The sequence below is a fragment of the Entelurus aequoreus genome, linkage group LG11 (genome assembly GCF_033978785.1).
Source record: "Entelurus aequoreus isolate RoL-2023_Sb linkage group LG11, RoL_Eaeq_v1.1, whole genome shotgun sequence".
NCBI lineage: Eukaryota > Metazoa > Chordata > Actinopteri > Syngnathiformes > Syngnathidae > Entelurus > Entelurus aequoreus.
In genome coordinates, this window is record NC_084741.1 from 13,636,246 (window position 1) to 13,655,067 (window position 18,822).

Consider the following 18,822-nt stretch of genomic DNA (forward strand, 5'->3'; position numbering starts at 1 on the left):
TAATATATACTGTTACATATTCTAACATACCCTTACATATTGTTACATACCCTAATATATATACGTCACATAATCTAACATATTATAACACCCTAACCTTACATAAAAATGTGAATATTTTGGTTTTAAGAGTTCTTCAACATTTTCAGCCTGTAAATGGACTGCAGTCTAGTCTGGTATGCCACACCTCCAGTCAGGTGTGGAAGATTCCTGAGTCTCAGGACGGTTAAAGAAGTTGATTTCAGGCAAAAGCTGAGCCACTTTAAATCCGGCATTAACATAATGATCCTGGTCCCTCCTGAGTCCCCCTGCCCTACTTACCTCCAAACTGATCTGCTCAGACGTGCACTCGCCACACCCGACAGCTCCGTCTCCTTCTCTCCATCTCCCCTTTCAAGGCCCTTGAACTGACTCTGGGACCTCCACGTGAGGAGGGGTTGCACCGGCAAAGATGGGGAACAGCACAAGCAGCGCCTTGTCCAAAGAAATCCTGGAGGACTTGAAGCTGAGCACCAAGTTCACGGAGAGCGAGATCGGCCAGTGGTACGAGAACTTCCAGAAGCAGTGCCCTGGCGGACGCATCACGCCCGAGGAGTTCGAGCAGATCTACGCCCGCTTCTTCCCCGACAGCGACGCCAAGAGCTACGCCCGCCACGTCTTCCGCTCCTTCGACACCAACGATGACGGCACGCTGGACTTCAAGGAGTACATCATCGCCCTCCACATGACCTCCAGCGGCAAGACCACCAGGAAGCTGGAGTGGGCCTTCTCGCTCTTCGACGTGGACAAGAACGGGTACATCAACAAGACCGAAGTGACGGAAATCTGCCAGGTAAAATCCAACAAAACCAGCAGCTTGCTTGTAATATTACAATATTTACAACACATCATAGTGTTTGCTTGCTTCTTTGACATACAACCCAGAAACATACCATAATATTCTGTAACACACCATACCATACCCTGACACAAGTAACATACCGTAATACACGCAACATACTGTATCATACCGTAACGTAACACACCCTGACATACGTTACATACTGTAATACACTGTAACATACCATACAATACCCGAACATACCGTAACACACCCAAACGTACTGACATTTTGTAACACACCACATCGTACCATAAGATACCCCGACACAAGTAACACACCATAACACACGTGCCATACCGTAACATAATGTAACACGCCCTAACACATCACATCGTACCCTAACGTATCGTAACACACATAAGATACCGTAACTATCGCATCATACCCTAACATATCGTAACACACCATAACATACCGCAACACACAAAAGATACCGTAACTATCGCATCATACCCTAACATATATCGTAACACACATAAGATACCGTAACTATCGCATCATACCCTAACATATCGTAACACACCATAACATACCGCAACATACCGTAATACACCGTAACATACCATAACATACTGTAACACAACATAGCATACTGTAAACACACCCTTACATACCGTAACATACTGTAACACACCCGAACATACTGTAAAATACCTAAAACACCCTAATATACGTAACATATCCTGATAGACCCTTAACGTAACATACTGTGAAATATCCTAATATAACTTAACATACCCTAATATACCCTAACATACCGTAACACCCAAACATACTGTAACACACTAGCATTTTGTAACACACCATAACACACCACATCGTACCATAAGATACCCCGACACAAGTAACACACCATAACACACTTGCCATACCGCAACATAATGCAACACGCCCTAACACATCACATCATACCCTAACGTATCGTAACACACATAAGATACCGTAACTATCGCATCATACCCTAACATATCGTAACACACCATAACATACCGTAACACACATAAGATACCGTAACTATCGCATCATACCCTAACACATCGTAACACACCATAACATACCGTAACATAATGTAACACGCCCTAACACATCACATCATACCCTAACGTGTGGTAACACACATAAGATACCGTAACTATCGCATCATACCCTAACATATCGTAACACACCATAACACACGTGCCATACCGTAACATAATGTAACACGCCCTAACACATCACATCATACCCTAACGTATCGTAACACACATAAGATACCGTAACTATCGCATCATACCCTAACATATCGTAACACACCATAACATACCGTAACACACATAAGATACCGTAACTATCGCATCATACCCTAACATATCGTAACACACCATAACATACCGTAACACACATAAGATACCGTAACTATCGCATCATACCCTAACATATCGTAACACACCATAACATACCGTAACACACATAAGATACCGTAACTATCGCATCATACCCTAACATATCGTAACACACCATAACATACGTAACACACATAAGATACCGTAACTATCGCATCATACCCTAACATATCGTAACACACCATAACATACCGCAAAATACCGTAATACACAGTAACATACCATAACATACTGTAACACAACATAGCATACTGTAAACACACCCTAACATACCGTAACACACCATAACATACTGTAACACACCCTAACATACTGTAAAATACCTAAAACACCCTAATATACGTAACATACCCTGATAGACCCTTAATGTAACATACTGTGAAATATCCTAACATAACTTAACATACCCTAACATACCCTAACATACCGTAACACACCCAAACATACTGTAACACACAGCATTTTGTAACACACCATAAAATACCACGTCATACCATAAGATACCCTGACACAAGTAACACACCATAACACACTTGACATACAGTAACATAATGTTACACGCCCTAACACATCACATCATACCCTAACATATCGTAACACACCATAACATACCATAACACACCATATGATACCGTAACTACTGCAACATACCATAATACACCGTAACATACGAAACATACCATAACATACTGTAACACACCCTAACATACCGTATCATACGCTAACATACTGTAACACACCCTAATATACTGTAACATACCATAACACACCCTAACACATGTAACATACTGTATCATACCTTAACTTACCGTAACATACCCTAACACATGTATCATACCATAACATACCCTAATAAACCTTAACACACCCTGAAATAACATACCATAATATACCCTGATAATACACCCTAACATAGTATTACATACCGTAACATACCCTAATATTATGGTGGCGTGGCTTGGTTGCTAGAGCGACCGTGCCAGCGACTTGAGGGTTCCAGGTTCAATCCCCGCTTCCGCCATCCTTGTCACTACTGTTGTGTCCTTGGGCAAGACACTTTACCCACACTGGTTTAAATATGTAGATTATGGGTTTCACTACATAAAGCAATTTGAGTCGCTAGTGAAAAGTGCTATATAAATATAATTCACTTCACTAATATATACGGTAAAATACCCTAACATACCAATATATGCAGACTATATAACATAACATACCCTAACATACATAACATACTCTAATATATACCGTAACATACCCTAAAACATACCGTAATATATCATGACATACATTACATAGCGTTAAATAAATTAATATACCCTAAGATAATGTTATATAGCCTAATATATACTGTAACATACCCTAATATATATCGTTACATACCCTAACATACCCTAATATATACCGTACCATGCCCTAACATAGCGTTAAATAAAGTAATATACACTAAGAGACTGTTATATAGCCTAATATATACCGTAACTTACCCTAATATATATCATTACATACCCTAACACACCGTTACATACCCTAATATATATCGTAATATAACCTAAAATAGCGTTACATACCCTAATATATACCGTAACATACCCTAACATAGCGTTAAATTAAGTAATATACCCTAAGATACTGTTATTTAGCCTAATATGTACAGTAACATACCGTAATATATATTGTTACATAATCTAACATACTGTAACATACCCTAACATGCGTTACATACCCTAATATACATTGTTACATAATCTAACATACCATAACATACCCTAATATATATCGTTACATAAACTAACATACCATTACATACCCTAATATATATCGTTACATAACCTAACATACGTTAACAATCCTAACATACCCTAATATATATCATTACATAATCCAACATACCAGTACATACCGTTATATACCCTAATACATATTGTTACATACCCTAACATGCCGTCACATACCCTAATATATATTGTTACATAATCTAACATACCCTAATATATATTGTTACATAATCTAACATACTCTTACATACCGTTACATACCCTAATATATTGTTACATATCTTAACATACCGTTACATACCCTAATATATATTGTTACATAATCTAACATACTCTTTCATACTGTTACACACCCTAATATATATTGTTACATATCCTAACATACGTTACATACCCTAATATATATCGTTACATAATCTAACATACCGTAACATACCCTAATATATACCATAACATACCCTACTATATATCGTTACATACCCTAACATACCTAATCTATATCTTTACATAATCTAACGTACCGTTACAGACCCTAACATACATTGTTACATAATCTAACATAACGTAATTTACCCTTACATACCCTAATATATACTGTTACATACCCTAATATATACGTTACATAATCTAACATATGGTAACATATCCTAATATATATCGTTACATACCCTAATATATATTGTTACATAATCTAACATACCGTAACATACCCTAATATATATCGTTACATAATCTGACATACCGTAATTTACCTTTACATACGTTACGTACCCTAATATATATCATTACATACCCTAAAATACCGTTACATACCCTAATATATATCGTTACATAATCTAACACACCGTAACGTACCTTTACATACCCTAATGTATATTATTACATACCCTAAAATACCGTTCTATACCCTAATATACATGGTTACATAATCTAACACACTGTAATGTACCCTTACATACAGTTACATACCCTAATATATACTGTTACATACCCTAATATATATCGTTACATCATCTAACATACCCTAATATATACCGTTACATAACTTAATATATCGTTACATACCCTAATATATACGTTACATAACTTAATATATCGTTACATACCGTTACATACCCTAATATGTACCGTTACATAATCTAACATACCCTAATACATACTGTTACATTACTTAATACATATATCGTTACATACACTAACATATCGTTACATACCCTAATATATATTGTTACATATCCTAACATACGTTACATACCCTAATATATATCGTTACATAATCTAACATACCCTAATATATGCCATAACATACCCTACTATATATCGTTACATACCCTAACATACCTAATATATATCTTTACATAATCTAACGTACCGTTACATACCCTAACATACATCGTTACATAATCTAACATACCGTAATGTACCCTTACATACCCTAATATATACTGTTACATACCCTAATATATACGTTACATAATCTAACATATCGTAACATGCCCTAATATATATCGTTACATACCCTAATATATATTGTTACATAATCTAACATACCGTAACATACCCTAATATACATCGTTACATCATCTAACATACCCTAATATATACCGTTACATAACTTAATATATCGTTACATACCCTAATATATACGTTACATAACTTAATATATCGTTACATACCGTTACATACCCTAATATGTACCGTTACATAATCTAACATACCCTAATACATACTGTTACATAACTTAATACATATATCGTTACATACACTAACATATCGTTACATACCCTAATATATATTGTTACATATCCTAACATACGTTACATACCCTAATATATATCGTTACATAATCTAACATACCCTAATATATGCCATAACATACCCTACTATATATCGTTACATACCCTAACATACCTAATATATATCTTTACATAATCTAACGTACCGTTACATACCCTAACATACATTGTTACATAATCTAACATACCGTAATGTACCCTTACATACCCTAATATATACTGTTACATACCCTAATATATACGTTACATAATCTAACATATCGTAACATTCCCTAATATATATCGTTACATACCCTAATATATATTGCTACATAATCTAACATACCGTAACATACCCTAATATACATCGTTACATCATCTAACATACCCTAATATATACCGTTACATAACTTAATATATCGTTACATACCCTAATATATACGTTACATAACTTAATATATCGTTACATACCGTTACATACCCTAATATGTACCGTTACATAATCTAACATACCCTAATACATACTGTTACATAACTTAATACATATATCGTTACATACACTAACATATCGTTACATACCCTAATATATATTGTTACATATCCTAACATACGTTACATACCCTAATATATATCGTTACATAATCTAACATACCCTAATATATGCCATAACATACCCTACTATATATCGTTACATACCCTAACATACCTAATATATATCTTTACATAATCTAACGTACCGTTACATACCCTAACATACATCGTTACATAATCTAACATACCGTAATGTACCCTTACATACCCTAATATATACTGTTACATACCCTAATATATACGTTACATAATCTAACATATCGTAACATGCCCTAATATATATCGTTACATACCCTAATATATATTGTTACATAATCTAACATACCGTAACATACCCTAATATACATCGTTACATCATCTAACATACCCTAATATATACCGTTACATAACTTAATATATCGTTACATACCCTAATATATACGTTACATAACTTAATATATCGTTACATACCGTTACATACCCTAATATGTACCGTTACATAATCTAACATACCCTAATACATACTGTTACATAACTTAATACATATATCGTTACATACACTAACATATCGTTACATACCCTAATATATATTGTTACATATCCTAACATACGTTACATACCCTAATATATATCGTTACATAATCTAACATACCCTAATATATGCCATAACATACCCTACTATATATCGTTACATACCCTAACATACCTAATATATATCTTTACATAATCTAACGTACCGTTACATACCCTAACATACATTGTTACATAATCTAACATACCGTAATGTACCCTTACATACCCTAATATATACTGTTACATACCCTAATATATACGTTACATAATCTAACATATCGTAACATTCCCTAATATATATCGTTACATACCCTAATATATATTGCTACATAATCTAACATACCGTAACATACCCTAATATACATCGTTACATCATCTAACATACCCTAATATATACCGTTACATAACTTAATATATCGTTACATACCCTAATATATACGTTACATAACTTAATATATCGTTACATACCGTTACATACCCTAATATGTACCGTTACATAATCTAACATACCCTAATACATACTGTTACATAACTTAATACATATATCGTTACATACACTAACATATCGTTACATACCCTAATATATATTGTTACATATCCTAACATACGTTACATACCCTAATATATATCGTTACATAATCTAACATACCCTAATATATGCCATAACATACCCTACTATATATCGTTACATACCCTAACATACCTAATATATATCTTTACATAATCTAACGTACCGTTACATACCCTAACATACATCGTTACATAATCTAACATACCGTAATGTACCCTTACATACCCTAATATATACTGTTACATACCCTAATATATCAATCAATCATCAATCAATGTTTATTTATATAGCCCTAAATCACAAGTGTCTCAAAGGGCTGTACAAGCCACAACGACATCCTCGGTGTCGAGTGGGTCTGACATAATATTGTGAAAGTCCAACACATCAGCGAAAGTCCAGTCCATGGTGGGGCCAGCGGGAACCATCCCGAGTGGAGACGGGTCAGCAGCGTAGAGATGTCCCCATCTGATGAACAGGCTAGTGGTCCACCCCGGAGCAGAGTAGAAAAGAAAAGAAAAGAAACGGCAGATCAACTGGTCTAAAAAGGGAGTCTATTTAAAGGCTAGAGTATACAAATGAGTTTTAAGATGAGACTTAAATGCTTCTACTGAGGTAGCATCTCTAACTTTTACCGGGAGGGCATTCCATAATATTGGAGCCCGAATAGAAAACGCTCTATAGCCCGCAGACTTTTTTTGGCTCTGGGAATCACTAATAAGCCGGAGTTCTTTGAACGCAGATTTCTTGCCGGGACATATGGTACAATACAATCGGCAAGATAGGCAGGAGCTTGACCGTGTAGTATTTTATACGTAAGTAGTAAAACCTTAAAGTCGCATCTTAGGTGCACAGGAAGCCAGTGCAAGTGAGCCAGTATAGGCGTAATATGATCAAACTTTCTTGTTTTTGTCAAAAGTCTAGCAGCCGCATTTTGTACCATCTGTAATCTTTTAATGCTAGACATAGGGAGGCCCGAAAATAATACGTTACAGTAATCGAGACGAGATGTAACGAACGCATGGATAATGATCTCAGCATCGCTATATATCTTTACATAATCTAACGTACCGTTACATACCCTAACATACATTGTTACATAATCTAACATACCGTAATGTACCCTTACATACCCTAATATATACTGTTACATACCCTAATATATACGTTACATAATCTAACATATCGTAACATGCCCTAATATATATCGTTACATACCCTAATATATATTGTTACATAATCTAACATACCGTAACATACCCTAATATACATCGTTACATCATCTAACATACCCTAATATATACCGTTACATAACTTAATATATCGTTACATACCCTAATATATACGTTACATAACTTAATATATCGTTACATACCGTTACATACCCTAATATGTACCGTTACATAATCTAACATACCCTAATACATACTGTTACATTACTTAATACATATATCGTTACATACACTAACATATCGTTACATACCCTAATATATATTGTTACATATCCTAACATACGTTACATACCCTAATATATATCGTTACATAATCTAACATACCCTAATATATGCCATAACATACCCTACTATATATCGTTACATACCCTAACATACCTAATATATATCTTTACATAATCTAACGTACCGTTACATACCCTAACATACATTGTTACATAATCTAACATACCGTAATGTACCCTTACATACCCTAATATATACTGTTACATACCCTAATATATACGTTACATAATCTAACATATCGTAACATTCCCTAATATATATCGTTACATACCCTAATATATATTGCTACATAATCTAACATACCGTAACATACCCTAATATACATCGTTACATCATCTAACATACCCTAATATATACCGTTACATAACTTAATATATCGTTACATACCCTAATATATACGTTACATAACTTAATATATCGTTACATACCGTTACATACCCTAATATGTACCGTTACATAATCTAACATACCCTAATACATACTGTTACATAACTTAATACATATATCGTTACATACACTAACATATCGTTACATACCCTAATATATATTGTTACATATCCTAACATACGTTACATACCCTAATATATATCGTTACATAATCTAACATACCCTAATATATGCCATAACATACCCTACTATATATCGTTACATACCCTAACATACCTAATATATATCTTTACATAATCTAACGTACCGTTACATACCCTAACATACATCGTTACATAATCTAACATACCGTAATGTACCCTTACATACCCTAATATATACTGTTACATACCCTAATATATACGTTACATAATCTAACATATCGTAACATGCCCTAATATATATCGTTACATACCCTAATATATATTGTTACATAATCTAACACACCGTAACATACCCTAATATATATCGTTACATAATCTGACATACCATAATTTACCTTTACATACGTTACGTACCCTAATAAATATCATTACATACCGTAACATACCGTTACATACCTTAATATATATCTTTACATAATTTTACACATATATGTGTATATATATACACACATGTATATATATATACATATATATACACAGCATGGCAGAGCGCTGTGAACGTTACTTAAGAGCCACGCTAGAAAATGAACTGAGAGCTCATTGTCCAGCGCTGCTCCACAGGAGACTCACGGTTCCACGTTTGAACCCAGGACTGGACTTAGCACCAGAACCTCTAAAGTTGTAAAAAAAACATTTTTACTTGACTTACAACTGGTGGTAAAAATATATATTTAAAGTATTGAAGATAAATGTTCCAAATATAGGAAGACTTTAAACAAATAAGTCACTCATTTTGATGGGAAGAATGATTTTTTAAATATTACCATTTTATTTTGAATTCACAAATCCTTCGTTTATCATTATTACTATTAAAATGAATTTCAGTACAGTAGAAATGAATTATAAATCAAATATGTTTTCATTTACTACACACAAGTAACCAATTAACTCTCTTCTAAATAATTTGTTTTGAACAAACTTGTAGGAGTCTAAATATGAAATAACACTTTTAGTCACCTTTGCACTCCTCTATATATACTGTAGCAATACTGCCTGAGCCAATCAGTGACCAGGATACTGAACGTCACACTCTCATTGGTTTGGTCTCATCTTCTGGCAAATATTACTGTAATATTCATATTGTTATTACATTTGTATGCTTGAAAGTGCTCCATTTAGCACAAATATATGTAGAAAATTATTTAAAAAACCACAACAAAATCAGCGATATTTAAAAGCAGAAACTTGGAAGTGTGACGCAGGAATTATCAGCGAATAATAATTGGTAGATGATCATATTAAAAGAATATAATTACCTTCAAATTAATATCACAGCTCATCTGTTGCTGCTCATGTTGTTTAGAGCAGATCTGAGTGACAGGAAGTAGTTTTCTGCACATAAACAACAATTAAGACAGGAATGTACTTTCACAAACATACAGTAGTTAAAAAGCAGAACAAATGCTGGGCTGATGACTAAATATGAACGTTCAAATATTACTTATAGTGACTGGTGAAAGGTTACAGAGTGGCTGCAATAACACAATGATAAAATAATAACACAAACATGAAAGAACAAAATACTACTACAACACACAATACTACAACAACAACACAATAATAAAGCGACAAAATAATAAAATAACACAAAAATAAACAAAACAGAAAAATGAAATAAAAACACTAATAAAATAAAACCATAAACACAATAATAAAATAACACATACATTTAAAAAACATAAAAATAAAATAAAAACATAAAAAATAATGATAGACTAACAACGCAAAAACAAAACAATAACACAACAATAAACTAATAACACACTAATAAATGACAAAATATTTTTCAAATTATAATAAAATAATTAAACATAATGAAATAAGAACACTAAATAAAATACCACAATAATAAAGCAATAACACAATAAAAATAATACAATAAAGAAATAAAAATAATATAACATAATAACCACATAATAACACACTAATAGAATAATAAAACAAAAATAATTTAACACAATAGTACATTATAACATAATGACAAAATAACACTAATAAAAAATAATTAAAAAATAACACAATAATGAACTAACACAATAATAAAGCAATTATACAATAAAATCGCAATAACACTAAAATAACAAAAAAAACAATTAAAAACTAAATAATACAATAACAACACAGTAATAAAGTAATAACATAATAATAAAATAACACAATATTAAAACAATACAAATAAAACAAAAATTTATAAATACAATAAAATACTAAAGCAATAATAAACGAATAAAATCCAATCCAATCAAATCCACTTGATTTATATAGCACATTTAAACCACAAAAATGTTTCCAAAGTGCTGCACAACAATATTAAAAACAATATTCAAATATTATCCTTAGCTCCACCAATGACTGAATAAAAACAAAAAATAAATAAATATAAAACCAATATAAAAATAAATATGATTAAAAACGATAATAATAATAATAACGATAAAACAATAAAACATAATAAAATAATACATTAATTTAATAACACAAAAATAATTGAACACAATAGTACATTATAACATAATAAAATAACAACAATAAAACAACAACATTAAACCAATAACACAATAATGAACTAATAACACAATAAAGCAATGATACAATAACAAAATAAAAAACAACAACAATAATACAATAACAATATCAAAACAATAAAAATAAAACAATAAATAAATAAATACAAGAATATATTCACAATAAAATACCAATGCAATAATAAACTAATAAAACAATATTTAATTTACATAATAAAATAACACATTAATAAATCAATAAGACAATAAATAATAACAACAATTAAATAACATAATAAAATAACACAATAATAAAATTACACATTAATAAAATAACAATGATAAATAATAACACAATAATGAAGCAATAACACAATAATAAACGAATAACACGATAACAAGATAAAATAACATAATAACAAAATAATAATTTGTTAACATATTACATTATTAAAATTATATCCATCCATCCATTTTCTACCACTTGTCCACACAATAATAAACGAATAACACGATAACAAGATAAAATAACATAATAACAAAATAATAATTTGTTAACATATTACATTATTAAAATTATATCCATCCATCCATTTTCTACCACTTGTCCACACAATAATAAACGTATAACACAATAATAATAAAATAATAGCACAATCCTATAAGGAAGCAATGGAAGCGTTGAGATGACATAATTGAAAGGTGGCGAGCCAAAATGGCGGCGAGGAGATGTGAGCAGCGTTTGGCGGGGAGCCTGACTCTTCTCTCTAATCCTCCCTAATCTAAGTGTCGCTAATCTAAGTGCCTTAAATCCAAGTGTCTTAAATGTGCCTCCTCCCTAAAGTGGAACACTTCAACCTGCACTCTTCCTCACTTCTGATTGTGAACTTTGTTGACCAACAGAGTACATGCAAATACTGCCAACTTTGTTTGTTGACAAACATGGAAGACATGCAAATACTGTCAACTCTGTTTGTTTGTTTGTTGACAAACATGGAGTACTGCAAAGACTACTGCAGGACGTCTGAGGTCCAACACGATTCAAAGGCAGTCAGCTGGGATCATAAAAGCTTGGTGACAAAATAATGTTATTAAAAATGTTTAAAGTCACATGGTGAGTATTTCGTCACATCAAATGTCAACAAACAAACATCAAAAAGAAGTGAAGTGTAAAAATAAGTTAGGCTTATTCAAATGTGCAATTTGTCATGTTGTGATTATTATGGGATGTGTGTAGAATACCCTTACTATTATTTATAATGTACATAATTAGGGATGTCCGATAATGGCTTTTTGCCGATATCCGATATTCCGATATTGTCCAACTCTTTAATTACCGATACCGATATCAACCGATACCGATATCAACCGATAAATGCAGTCGTGGAATTAACACATTATTATGCCTAATTTGGACAACCAGGTATGGTGAAGATAAGGTACTTTTTTTAAAAATTAGTAAAATAAGATAAATAAATTAAAAACATTTTCTTGAATAAAAAAGAAAGTACAACAATATAAAAACAGTTACATAGAAACTAGTAATGAATGAAAATTAGTAAAATTAACTGTTAAAGTTTAGTACTATTAGTGGACCAGCAGCACGCACAATCATGTGTGCTTACGGACTGTATCCCTTGCAGACTGTATTGATATATATTGATATATAATGTAGGAACCAGAATATTAATAACAGAAAGAAACAACCCTTTTGTGTGAATGGGGAGGGAGGTTTTTTGGGTTGGTGCACTAATTGTAAGTGTATCTTGTGTTTTTTATGTTGATTTAATAAAAAAAAAAAAAAACAACAACAAAAAAACAACCCGATACCGATAATAAAAAAACCGATACCGATAATTTCCGATATTACATTTTAACGTCAAATGCAGAGGACAAATTTCACCACACCTAGTGTGTGTGTGACAATCATTGGTACTTTAACTTTAACTTTAACTTTAACGCATATATCGGCAGGCCGATATTATCGGACATCTCTATACATAATAGTGTATTACTATTATTTACAATGTACATAGTAGTATATTACTATTATTTACAAAAGTACATACTAGTGTATTACTATTATTTACAATGTACATACTAGTGTATTACTATTATTTACAATGTACATACTAGTGTATTACTATTATTTACAATGTGCATACTAGTGTATTACTATTATTTATAATGTACATACTAGTGTATTACTATTATATACAATGTGCATACTAGTGTATTACTATTATTTACAATGTGCATACTAGTGTATTACTATTATTTACAATGTACATACTAGTGTATGACTATTATTTACAATGTACATACTAGTGTATTACTATTATTTACAATGTACATACCAGTGTATTACTATTATTTACAATGTACATACCAGTGTATTACTATTATTTACAAGGTACATACTACTATTATTTACAATGTACATACCAGTGTATTACTATTATTAACAAGGTACATACCAGTGTATTACTATTATTTACAAGGTACATACTAGTGTATTACTATTATTTACAATGTACATACCAGTGTATTACTATTATTTACAATGTACATACTAGTGTATTACTATCATTTACAATGTACATACCAGTGTATTACTATTATTTACAATGTACATACCAGTGTATGACTATTATTTACAATGTACATACTAGTGTATGACTATTATTTACAATGTACATACTAGTGTATGACTGTTATTTACAATGTACATACTAGTTTATGACTATTATTGACAATGTACATACCAGTGTATTACTATTATTTACAATGTACATACTAGTGTATTACTATTATTTACAATGTACATACCAGTGTATGACTATTATTTACAATGTACATAATAGTGTATTACTATTATTTACAATGTACATACCAGTGTATTACTATTATTTACAATGTACATACCAGTGTATTACTATTATTTACAATGTACATACTAGTGTATTACTATTATTTACAATGTACATACCAGTGTATGACTATTATTTACAATGTACATACTAGAGTATAGATCTGGTAGTAATTATTGGGTTAAAACTGGGAAGTTATGTACTAAAAAAGTTCATAAGCTATTGTGTGTCTCGCATGTGCAGATGTCAATAAAGTCATATATACTTACAAATATACTTTACTATACTATATACACTGTACTATGTAAACACAATACTAAATATTCATTGTACTGCATATGACAAAAACAAAACAAGTTAGCTTTTGTGCAACTTGAGAGTATTTTTGCAATAAAAGTTGGATTTGCAATTGTTCAGCGTGAGCATTATTGTATTGGCAGTATGTACAGTATGTGCAGTATTTACAGTATGTACAGTATTTACAGTATGTACAGGATTTAGGAGGGTAGACTTGTGAAAGATGTTGTTGATCTTCCAGGCCATCTTCAAGCTGATCCCCAAGGAGGAGCAGAGCAAATTAGCTGAGGATGAAAACACTCCTGAGAAGAGAGCCGATAAACTCTGGTCCTTCTTTGACAAGAAAGACAACGGTCAGACAAACTACTACTACTACTAGTACTAGTAGTAGTAGTAGCACTACTTGTTGTTGTAGTAGTAGCACTAGTAGTAGTAGCATTAGTAGTAGGGGGTTTGAGAGAGAGAGAGAGAGAGAGAGAGAGAGAGAGAGAGAGAGAGAGAGAGAGAGAGAGAGAGAGAGAGAGAGAGAGAGAGAGAGAGAGGAGAGAGACATAGAGATAGAGGGAGGGACCGAGAGAGACAGAAATACAGAGAGAGAGAGAGAGAGAGAGAGAGAGAGAGAGAGAGAGAGAGAGAGAGGGAGAGGGAGAGGGAGAGAGAGAGAGAAATACAGAGCGAGAGAGAGAAAGAGAAAGAAAGAGACATAGAGAGAGAGGGACAGACAGAGAGAGACAGAAATACAGAGAGAGAGAGAGAGAGACAAAGAGAGACAAAGAGAGACAGAGAGAGAGAGCGAGAGACAGAAATACAGAGAGAGAGAGAGAGAGAGAGGGAGACAGAGAGAGAGAGAGACATAGAGAGAGAGGGAGAGACAGAGAGAGACAGAAATACAGAGAGAGAGAGACAGAGACAGAGAGACAAAGAGAGACAGAGAGAGAGCGAGAGAGAGATAGAGAGAGAGAGACAGAGAGAGACAGAAATACAGAGAGAGAGAGAGAGACATAGAGAGAGGGAGAGACAGAGAGAGACAGAAATACAGAGAGAGAGAGAGACAGAGAGAGAGGCAGACAGAGACAGAGAGACAAAGAGAGACAGAGAGAGAGACAGACAGAGACAGAGAGAGACAAAGAGAGACAGAGAGAGAGACAGACAGAGACAGAGAGAGAGCGAGAGAGAGACAGAGAGAGACAGAAATACAGAGAGAGAGAAAGAGAGAGAGACAGACAGAGACAGAGAGACAAAGAGAGACAGAAATACAGAGAGAGAGAGACAGAGACAGAGACAGAGAGAGTGAGAGAGAGGGGAGAGAGAGATAGAGATACAAATAGAGATAGAGAGCAAGAGAGAGAGAGTTAAAAATAGTTAGAGAGAGCAAGCAAGTAAAAGTGTTAGAGTGAGAGAGTGACAGAGGAAGAGAGAGAGAGTTAGAGTGACAGAGAGAGAGAGAGAGAGAGAGAGATAGAGAGAGAGAGAGAGAGAGAGAGAGAGAGAGAGAGAGAGAGAGAGAGAGAGAGAGAGTTACAGTATCATGTGTGACTACAATTGTTATAAGTACACCTCTGCACAAGATTGTATATCAATTATAGATCAACTTACAATTGTATTAACACTCTTTTTATTTATTCTGGAAGTTAAAATACTTCAATTGACCTCAAGTTATATCAATCCTTAACATTTATGACCAGCTCCACACATTTGCTAATGTTAGAGATAAGTTAGTTAGTAGGTTAGTCAGTCAGTAGGTTGGTTAGTTAGTTATTGTACAGCGCTTTGTGATTTTATCTGTGAAAAACGCTTTATAAATAAATGTATTGGTTGGTTAGTTAGTTAGGTAGTTACTTAGTCAGTCAGTAGGTTAGTTAGTTAGATATATGTTTATGCAATTAGTAGGTTAGTTCGGTAGTTACTAAGTCCGTAGGTTGGTTGGTTAGTTAAGTAGTTAGTCAGTCAGCAGGTTGGTTAGTTACTTAGGTAGTTACTTAGACAGTCAGTAGACATGTTGGTTAGTTAATTAGTTAGTTACTTAGTCAGTAAGTTGGCTAGTTAGGCAGTTAATTAGTCAGTCAGTGGGTTAGTTAGTTAGTTATTTAGTTAGTCAGTCAGTCTGTAGGTTGGTTAGTTAGGTAGTTACACAGTCAGTCAGTAGGTTAGTCAGGTAGTTATTTAGTCAGCTGGTTAGTTAGTTACTTAGTCAGTCAGTAGGTTAGTTAATTAGTCAGTTGTTGGTCAGTCAGCCAGTCACTAGGTTGGGTAGTCAGTCAGTCAGTCCGTCCGTCAGTCAGTAGGTTGGTTACTTAGGTTGTTACTTAGTCAGTCAGTAGGCAGGTTGGTTAGTTAGTTGGGTAGTTACTTAGTCAGTAAGTTGGCTAGTTAGTTAGGTAGTTACTTAGTTAGTCAGTCAGTTAGTCAACAGGTTGGTTAGTTAATCAGTCAGTCAGTAGGTTGGTCAGTTAGCTTTTTACTTAGTCAGTCAATAGGTTAGTTAGTTAGTTAGTTAGTTAGTTAGTTAGTTACATAGTCAGTCAGTAGTTTAGTCAGGTAGTTATTTAGACAGTTGGTCAGTCACTAGGATGGTTAGTTAGTTACTTAGTCAGTCAGTAGGTTAGTTAGTCAGTAGGTTGGTTAGTTAGGTAGTTACATGTCAGCCAGTAGGTTAGTCAGGTAGGTATTTAGTCAGTTGGTCAGTCACTAGGCAGGTTAGTTAGTTACTTAGTCAGTCAGTAGGTTAGTTAGTCAGTTTGTTAGTCATTCGGTCAGTCACAAAGTCGGTTAGTTAGTCAGTCAGTCAGTATGTTGTTTAGTTAGGTACATAGTTAGTAGTTTAGTTAGTGAGTGAGTGAGTGAGTGAGTGAGTGAGTGAGTGAGTGAGTGAGTGAGTTAGTGAGTTAGTTAGTTAGTTAGCATGCAAGATGAAATCAGATAGAAGATATTTAAAGAATGTCATTGTTTGTTTGTTTCCTGGCAGAAAGACTGGCTGAAGGAGAATTCATCACAGGAGTTATTGAGAATGAAAATGCAATGCGACTCATCCACTACGGACCACTCAAACAATAATCATCCACTACGGACCACTCAAACAATAATCATCCACTATGGACCACTCAAACAATAATCATCCACTACGGACCACTCAAACAATATAAAATCCACTATGGACCACTCAAACAATAATCATCCACTATGGACCACTCAAACAATAATCATCCACTATGGACCACTCTAACAATAATCATCCACTATGGACCACTCTAACAATAATCATCCACTATGGACCACTCAAACAATAATCATCCACTATGGACCACTCAAACAATAATCATCCACAATGGACCACTCAAACAATAATCATCCACTATGAAACACTCTAACAATAATCATCCACTATGGACCACTCAAACAATAATCATCCACTATGGACCACTCAAACAATAATCATCCACTATGGACCACTCAAACAATAATCATCCACTATGGACCACTCAAACAATAATCATCCACTATGGACCACTCAAACA

The 18,822-nt window shown here is 33.3% G+C and overlaps 1 protein-coding gene across 1 annotated transcript; it reads left to right on the forward strand.

The window, feature by feature from the left end:
* Window positions 1-354: 354 nt before the first annotated feature.
* rcvrn2 (recoverin 2) lies at window positions 355-18,517 on the forward strand. Its single transcript, XM_062062541.1, has 3 exons — window positions 355-832; window positions 15,549-15,660; window positions 18,273-18,517. The coding sequence occupies exons 1-3, from the start codon at window positions 452-454 to the stop codon at window positions 18,359-18,361; spliced, it is 582 nt and encodes a 193-aa protein (XP_061918525.1). The 5' UTR covers window positions 355-451; the 3' UTR covers window positions 18,362-18,517.
* Window positions 18,518-18,822: the final 305 nt, after the last annotated feature.

What these genes read in the sequence shown, in the direction of transcription:
- rcvrn2 (XM_062062541.1), top strand. Translation starts at nt 452, where the DNA reads ATGGGGAACAGCACAAGCAGCGCCTTGTCCAAAGAAATCCTGGAGGAC. An exon ending in AAGTGACGGAAATCTGCCAG is followed by an intron (nt 833 to 15,548) that starts GTAAAATCCAAC and finishes TTGATCTTCCAG; the next exon opens with GCCATCTTCAAGCTGATCCC. An exon ending in CTTTGACAAGAAAGACAACG is followed by an intron (nt 15,661 to 18,272) that starts GTCAGACAAACT and finishes GTTTCCTGGCAG; the next exon opens with AAAGACTGGCTGAAGGAGAA.